The sequence below is a fragment of the Leiobunum rupestre genome, chromosome 2 (genome assembly GCF_980474605.1).
Source record: "Leiobunum rupestre chromosome 2, qqLeiRupe1.1.hap1, whole genome shotgun sequence".
Taxonomy (NCBI): Eukaryota; Metazoa; Arthropoda; class Arachnida; order Opiliones; family Sclerosomatidae; genus Leiobunum; species Leiobunum rupestre.
The window spans coordinates 89,820,188-89,829,226 of record NC_143385.1 but is presented as its reverse complement, the minus strand read 5'-3'; the positions used below and the strand labels follow the sequence as shown (position 1 = coordinate 89,829,226).

The following is a 9,039-nucleotide window of genomic DNA, read 5'->3' as shown; positions in this document are numbered from 1 at the left end:
CTTCGACCTTTGTATTATGGTGTTTTGATACTGTTCAAATGAAGCTGAAATTGGTGGCTTTTTTCTCGCGGATGATATTTCCGATTAGTTCTTAAGCGACGCGCACGGTAGCGCTGCAGTCGCGAAATTTTTTGGTGACGTGGCTCGCAAGTTACTCTTGCGGTCTTACCCCCCGATCCCAGTTCATTCCCCTCAGTGCAACAAGCTCCAACTGAACGATTTACCTTTCTGACTTTTGGGTCTTATGTCGCTTTTGTTCGTAATCATTGAGATGGGAATAAATAGAGGTACAACTAAATCTGGCTGGCGCGGGACCAATTTCGTTCATAAAGGAGGCTTTATTAACTTTATCGTTCTACCGTGGCGGCATCTGTCTCTAGTGGTGGCCACTATATTGCAATCGAATATTTTCGCGAATCTGATGCGAAATTGAAATGTATGATTACTCATAACAAACAAACCTTTGAAGTTGTTTAAAATAATTTTATTCTGTCAACACGATCCTTTTTAACTCAAGTTACGGTGAGTTATCTAATAATTATTTATTTTTAGCCATGGAACTTTACAAAATATAGATGGTGCTATCGCCTAATTATAAAGATGAATTTCGTACAGTCTTATCAGAACAGGTCCCGCGTAACCATGGCAACCGAAATCGTAATTGTAATTCTAGCAGTATTATTCCCAATTCAATGGTCGTAGCACTTGGTTTTTGAAGAGCTCCACGGTAAAGGGCAGCTGGAAATTGTCGTTGACACCACAACATCGCCTTATTACCTTAAAGGGTCTTTCAAGAAAGACCTAGTCGATTTGAAAAACGTCATTCGGTCGTAACTTTGGCTTCACAACGAACGGCGACCGAATGACGTATTTTAAATTGACTAGAGGGTCTCTTGAAAGTCCCTTTAAGGAAATGTAACTTTTGGTATTCTAGTTACTACTACATCATTAATGAAGCGTTTGGGATCAGTAACATCAGAGTAAGAAACACTAGAGCTGGTAGTTAGTACGGAGAGGTCTACTTACACTAGCAAACCCTTAAATCAGGTAAGTTAAACAACCTTATGCTTAAATAAAACATCTTCAAGGAGAGCCAGGATCTGAAATTTAATGTTTGTTAAAATAATGGAAACTTTTAATCTGTAAACAGAAGGATTTAAAAGTCTAAAATGCTACCTGGTTAAAAGGAAACACTTGTTGCATACCGTACAGGTGAAAAGTTTCCATTATTTTAACTACATAAACTGTAACTTTAAAGTCCTGGTTATCGGAAATATTACTTCTGGGTGATTTCCTTGAAGATGTTTTATTGAAGCGTCTATTTTGAAAATAGCCATTTTCTCTTCAATTTCAAATTGATCCCACACAAATGTTTCTTACTTAGGTTTTCCAATTCCAGTTATTCACTTCCTCCTTCCGCCGTGACATTAACACTGAACAACTATTTCCCCCGCGCTAATATTTGAAACTGAGACTGAGCTAATCGATAATACGATTAAATTGTGTTTACGTTAAAAGCTCGTTAACGATAATATATCTTATTTACTCCGCTAATAATTTTTCAAACAAATAACTTAACCGATTATGTCCGATAATGTTTTTTTTTTATAATCGGATACGATACTCCACGTTAGAACATAAGACACTAAAGGCGATCGAACTATTTGAAAAGCATAAAAAATATCATAAAGGTTAAAGTGTTTATGAAAGGAGATGAAATATTTTCGGTAATTGATCAGTAATAGTTCTCCAAATTGTTATTTTCAAATTAATCACAGTATATTTTCGATTCCTATCTTTCGTGGATAAAATTAAAAAATTATTTCATCTGAATTAATCGCTCCATCAATGCACAATATGGAGGTCAATTTCTTATGGATAACAGTTAAACAATCGCCAATTCCTACTAGAGCCTAGCACCAGAGTTGGGCAAAACTTGGAGTGAAATTGGGTGAGTAATTTTTCTCCTTCACTTTTCTCACTCCACTCCCTAATAAAAACTCCACGCGTGAAAATAGTGAAGGTCAGCGATTTTCAAGACTATTAAAAGGCGGGAAATTTGAATTTAAAATTAATTACTTAATTGGACAGCGTGGTGCCCTCTATTAACGATAAAGAATAACGCCAAGAATAAGAGTTAAATTGGTAACCTTGATTAATCCTCCCTCTTTGGGGTAGAGTGAACTCGGCGAGTGACGAAAAGCGAGAGTCGGAAAGAGTGAAGATTTTTATTTAATTACGATCTCACTCTTGAGTCAGAGTGAACTCGGCGAGTGACGAAAAGCGAGAGTCGGAAAGAGTGAAGATTTTTATTTAATTACGATCTCACTCTTGAGTCAGAGTGAACTCGGCGAGTGACGAAAAGCGAGAGTCGGAAAGAGTGAAGATTTTTATTTAATTACGATCTCACTCTTGAGTCAGAGTGAACTCGGCGAGTGACGAAAAGCGAGAGTCGGAAAGAGTGAAGATTTTTATTTAATTACGATCTCACTCTTGAGTCAGAGTGAACTCGGCGAGTGACGAAAAGCGAGAGTCGGAAAGATTGAAGATTTTTATTTAATTACGATCTCACTCTTGAGTCAGAGTGAACTCGGCGAGTGACGAAAAGCGAGAGTCGGAAAGAGTGAAGATTTTTATTTAATTACGATCTCACTCTTGAGTCAGAGTGACTCTCTAAATATCGCTAGCGACTTCTGCCTAGTGCCGCCGATACAACGCCGCCGACGCCGATCTTTTTCTGGCGCCGAACCGCAGCCGCCTAGGCATTGGCTTTTTGACCCGCCGCCGCCGATAAATTTTAGTTCCGCGGTCGAAAATGTTTTGAATTTTTCTACGTAACTCTATTATTTTCCCAAGTTTTAAAGGGGGGGGGGTAAATGTTTGCCCCAGGGCCACGACCAGCCCAAAAACATTGATTCGCGACCCGAAAACTATCGCTACGCCGCCTGTGGTTTGTCATTGAAAAATAGATAGGTAGCGCTTAAAGTTTTCCTCATCGTTATTCGTAAATTTGACTTTCTAATTAATAATACTTGCTTTTTAATATAATTTTTGCATCGTTTTCTTATCTTTTGATTTTTGAAGAACACACGGTTTTATGTCTTTTTAATTTGTCTGTGGCAAACGCTACATCCTCGCCGCAACCTCGGAGAATCAGATCTAGCGCCGTTACGCCACCTAGAGTCATTTCGGCTACACTCATACCATGGATATATAAAATGCTTATGGATTCCCTACTGCGGGAAAACGAGGCCAGCAAATGTCTTTCTGCAGTCAGCGCCATCTAGCCGAAGGTTTAATCCAAGGGTAGTGACGTCACTCCAACCTGAGCGATATCAGTCTGTCGTTTTCTCGCGAATCCACTAGTATGATTTTAAAGGTCTCGAATATATTTACGTGAACCACGGCCACAAATGTCTTGAATTTACTATTCCTGATTTTATTTCACTGGTGAAACTTAAGGTAAGTTGATTAGACTTTAGTTAAACAGCATAATTAAAAAAAACCTTTAACCTATGAATTTATTTTCCATCTGAATTCTGAAAAGACCGTTGTGCAGAAGATCTAAAAACACGAATTTCCGCTCACTTGGAAAGTGGGGGTAGGTGGGCGCGTTTTTTCTCTCCTCAAACGGAGAGCGTGGCCGAAGGCCTTGAGAAGGAGTAGGAAATCCATAAGAATTATATATATCCATGCTCAGACATAATTATCCCAACGTTTCAACCCTCGAAAAGTCTATCAAATTTTAAATGAACTCAATTTCGAAAAGCGCTGTTTTGCACCAGCCAGAACGATGTACTTTTCAGAATTTTCGTTCTGGCAAATTAACGCTGGTCTGTTTTGCACTGTAACTCCGAACTAGAGGTCGGCATTATTTGTCCATTATCCACGATATTTCAAATTATCTATAGAAAACACAAAAATAAGTTTAACTTAATAATATTGAATTACTTATTCATACTTTTTAAAAAAAAATAAACCCAGCCAAGAACGTTGCGTTTTTAATCGTGAAAAAATGTCTATGAAAAAAAAAGAGTTATCATCTGCTTATAGCTAAATTAAATTGAGCAAATTAGATCAGACAAATTTATTCATTTAAACAACACGGAAAACATGAATGTATTAAAAATTACCAAAACATTTTTTAATTTTATAGCTATAAATAATCAAACCAGAATAATTTCTGATCACATATATTTGGGGTTTTTTGTTTTTGTCATTTGTCGTCCGAAAATGTATCTACAGAAATTATTAGTGCTTACCAAAACCATACATATCAGTGTCACACTCTTTCACTAGTATTCCGCCACCATAACTTCAAAGACATCATGGCCGTTATTGTTTCAGGCTGTAAACAGCCTCTTTTAGAAGTAACAAGGTCAGTTCCTGCAGAAAATATTTGTTCAGATGGTACTGACGTGGCTGGTATGGCCAGATAATCTTGCGCCATTTTAGCTACTGTAGGATAGTGAATTTCGTTTTCCTGCAATGAGATGGCATAGTACATTTTAATTGGAACTTTTAAAATATCTCATTAAGTTAATGACATCAAAGCATCGAGTACCCACCCTCCACCATTTTAGTACGTCGGTTCTTGGGGGCTGTAAATCGTCCTTAAAAAACTTCAACAGTTCAGATCCACGCGCCGTTTTCGCTGCGCGCTTTGGGAAGTACGCGTAAATTCCAGAACGATCTACACTGGTAGTGTGCGAAGTAGACGGCGCAGGGACTCCAGCTCCAGAACCAGAATTATTCTCATAATACGTGTTAAATATATTTAATATCGTGGCCTTAATAGATTTCACTTTTTGTTTTTCGTAGTTTGCTTGAATGAAGTCCAACTTTAAAGGAACACATCAAAGATATTTTTCCCGGTATGTCTTCCGGGAAAATGAATAAATCCCATTAACTTGTTATGAATAACAAAATTTTCATCAATCCAATGGCCAATGATGGCGAGAAATGGAATTCGGTTATCAGATGTCCACGCATCAAGGGTAAACGACATCATTCCCGTCAAAGCCTAATTACAATTTATAAATATCATAAGGACTTAATTTGCTGCATTAGACTAAATAAGCTACAGATGAAGTTAATTTTAAAAGTACCAAGTGCCACTGCTAAAAACCACAGATATAAATCAATAACTAGCCGAATCAGAACTCCCCCCCCCCTCCTCCACGGACAAGGGCGCATTTAAGGGTGTTGGGGGGTAAACTCCCCAAAATGTTGGTGACCGGGGGGAGGGAGAACCTAAACCAAAAAAACTGTCAAACCTTCGTCAGCACCCTTAAATTAAGACCTCAAACCCCCCCCCCCCCTAAAATGATATCCTGGACACGCCCGTGTCCATAGAATTAGTTAGTCGGCTCCCCCCCGGTCATCCCGGCTGTTAGTTTTAAACTCCGAATTTTTAAGTATGAACTTAAGAAAAACCACTATTTTCTAGGGAGAAAATCACTGAGAACATGAAAAGGCATGGTTAAAATGCAGCTAAATGGTTCTTTTAACCTACCTATGAAATTGGATGTTTAATTTAATGGGCAAAAAAGTGGTGTGGAAATGGCAGAGTACTATTTGGCACTGCATTCCATAATTCCACCGTTGTACGGTGGCGCTCCCAGTGGAAGCTATTGGACTAAATCCCGTCACGTTTTCCGCCACTTTCCAAACGCCACTTTTATTGCCCTTTAAGTAATAGGTTGAAAACTCTACAAGAAAATGATAATTTAATTACTACCGAGGTCATAGATTTAGAGGTATTTTTTGTCATCCCAAAAATATATTTGTATTGTCATAAACCCCGAGTAATATCATAAACACTGTTTAAACGAAAAAGCAAAAGGAAACATGACAACCTACCTTAAATTTATTTAATACCAGATCAGATTCACGTTTGAAACTAGTCATTAGGTTTTTTTTCAAAACTCTGGCCGATTGAGGCAAAGATTCAGCAATGTATTGGTTTCTCGGATTAATAGATTGTAAAAAAGCCTTAAAACTGGGATGTTCAACTACAGTGAACGGCTGGTCCGTTTCTGCAACCCAACGCTGTAAGCAATAATTCGCTTGGTCCATTGCTTTTTGGCTAGGCTAAACGTTGACCAAAACAATTAGATTTAAATATAATATATTTATTTCTTATTTAATCTTGCCTTTTCAGTGCTCAAAACGCCGACGACTTCCCCGTGTTTTTTCTCGACATGATATCTGAGGTGGCTTGTTCCTTGACATTTGGATGAATCCTGCATTTTATACTTCCTACAATATTTTTATAAATTTAACATCGCAGAACTTCATAAACTTCTATTCATCATATTTATTACCCACAATAAGCCTAAATATATTTAATTCAACCAACTTGAAATTCGGCGCCCCCTACAGCCCCCACCATCGATGGTTAGAAAAAATTATCTAGTTGTGTCAAGTCAAGTGCGTACAAGAATAATAAGTTTCTTTAAAATATTCGACTTTTTAACCTGCGCCAACTTCACAGTCGCGTAGGAACAGTGGGGTACAAAGGCACAATGTATGTACATCCCTTGAAATTGGACTGGTGCGCCAAATCGGTTCGAAAAAGGTGCCAAATTTTGTTAAAAAGGGCACTAAAAGCTTGTCAATGAGGGAGGGGCGCCAATTCAACGCACAAGCTGCACCCCCTCAATCCAAAACATTTCTACGCGCCTGGAAATTCAACCTTCGCGACGATATTTCGTCATGAGGCGACGCGGTATTGGGGTAGCAATAATGTTGCGGTATTAAACCAGGGGTACGTTCAGTAGAGCTCATCGACTAAAAAGCGCTGTTTCTTTAAAACTGTAACCGCTGAGCTCTGTCGTCATAATGACGTAGAAATTTGTTGAACGGGTATTGTTTAGTAATCGATTCTTTTTAAAATGGCGGCAAATAATTTTTCCGGGCAAGAAAATCGAAAAAAACGAAAACTTCTGTATTTGATCGTAAATGAACTTGTTACCGATGAAATAATTGAAAATGGTGGTGTTAATATTTGTTACACTCCTAACTATTCTAAAAAAACTAAAAATTGCGCCGCATTAATTGCAACAACATTCACTAATTCTAAGCCTCGGTCTAGACCTGTAAGAATAACAGACTATGTGGAAAGTGTAGTACCATATTATACAGAAAAAGATTTTAAATCTCATTTTCGAATGAGCAGGACCGCTGTTGATGAATAAAAGTAAACAAAACTAATTTCAATTTGTGCATTAGGAATTAATCAATATTTATGGAGGAGCTGTTGCTAATGAAAAAATGTGCGTTGCCATACCAATAGAGAAACGGGTGTTAGGTTCGTTGTGGCTTCTGTCAACACCTGAGTCATTCAGGAGCATTGGAGATCGTTTCGATCTATCAAAGGGAAACGCACATTATGTGTTCATTGAATTCGTTCGAATAGTGTCAAAATTAACACAACAATACATTACATGGCCTACTACAGAAAAAATGAACCAAACAATGACAGTCTGTGAAACAAAATATGGTTTCCCTATGACAGTTGGTGCAGTTGATGGCTGTCACATCGACATAAAGGAGCCAAATGAAGATAAAAATGCGTACTATAATCGTAAGAAGAGAACATCGATATTATTACAAGGTAATTTAATTTGGATGTGAACTTTTGTTAAAAATATTATAAATATTTATTTTTCATAGGCATTTGTAATGAAACATTAATATTCATTGATTGTTGCTGTGGATGGCCTGGTTCTGTCCACGATGCGAGAATGTGGCGTTTGAGTGCGATTTACCAGTTCCTCAAAAATGGCTTAAGGAGTGATGATAATGGGCACATTCTGGGTGACAGCGCGTACCCGCTAGACAAATTCGTAATGACTCCTTTCAAAGAAAATGGACATCGTACAATTCAGGAAAGAGCGTACAATACTTGCCATAGTTCAGCTCGCCAGATGATAGAAAGGGCATTTGCGTTGTTAAAGGGCCGTTTCCGCAGACTAAAATACTTAGACATGTCTTTAGTAGCTGAAATTTCAGAAGTGATTATGACTGCATGCATTTTGCATAATTTTATTTTGAGGCACGATGGAGATGATGATGTGGGTGATTATATAGATGAAAATTTTGAACATGTAACAGCTGAAATAATGGAAGAGGCTGATAATACTAATTCAGAAGCTGCAAAGATGAAAAGAAATGATATTGCAAGAAATATAAGGCTTCCCAGACAATTGCAAGACATTTAAAGCTGTCTTAACACCTATGTAAAATTTGGTTATGCATTTGCGAAATAAATTTTATTATTTCTTGAAGTTATTTGAGCTTTGTTAAAAATTACTTAATAAAGATAGTTATCATTTCTACATTTTCATTAACGAATCAACCATTTTAGACAAAACTTCATTTTTTTTATCTAATCTTTTCAAAAGTTCATTTTGAAAAGTTTGGGTTTGTATACCAATTGTTTTTGCTTGTTCTAAGCAAAATCTTGCAAAACTTTCGTCTAAAAAATAAAACAAAATTAATTATAACGTAGTTCCTTTCTACATCCATGATAAAATTAACCACGTGAAAGCATGCCCTATGACAGTAAACAATAACAAACGCCAAGGCTTAAAGATATACGATGGATTACATTAAAAAGACAAGTGTTATAATTAATATATCAAACAATAGAATACCTCTTAATATCCTTGCGTGATCTCCGGGTCTCACGGCAATCATATAACAATTTTTATCATTGTCAAGGAGCGCTACTTCAATTAACTGCTCTTCAGAAGAAGTCGCCATTTTCTTAGATTGGCTACGCGTTTTACGTCACACTAACTAAAAAACCGACTCTTCGAGCCGATGACTTGATGGCTCATCGATGAGCCATCGTGACGTCAAACTGGAAACGCAAAAAAGCGTACAGTGAAAAATCGATGTCAGCGCTTACTCATCGGTGTCAGCGCTGAGCTCTGCTGAACGTACCCCAGGTTTCCATGAGCGCTTGTATTTTGCCAAAATTCGACTTGAGGGAGGGTTATTTTAAAATTCGCGCTCCCCCTACAATCTATC

The 9,039-nt window shown here is 37.5% G+C and overlaps 1 protein-coding gene across 1 annotated transcript; it reads left to right on the top strand.

The window, feature by feature from the left end:
• Window positions 1–6,915: 6,915 nt before the first annotated feature.
• On the top strand, window positions 6,916–8,291 carry LOC149960312 (uncharacterized). The gene is made up of 2 exons (XM_090165223.1): window positions 6,916–7,618; window positions 7,678–8,291. The coding sequence occupies exons 1-2, from the start codon at window positions 7,276–7,278 to the stop codon at window positions 8,223–8,225; spliced, it is 891 nt and encodes a 296-aa protein (XP_090021349.1). The 5' UTR covers window positions 6,916–7,275; the 3' UTR covers window positions 8,226–8,291.
• Window positions 8,292–9,039: the final 748 nt, after the last annotated feature.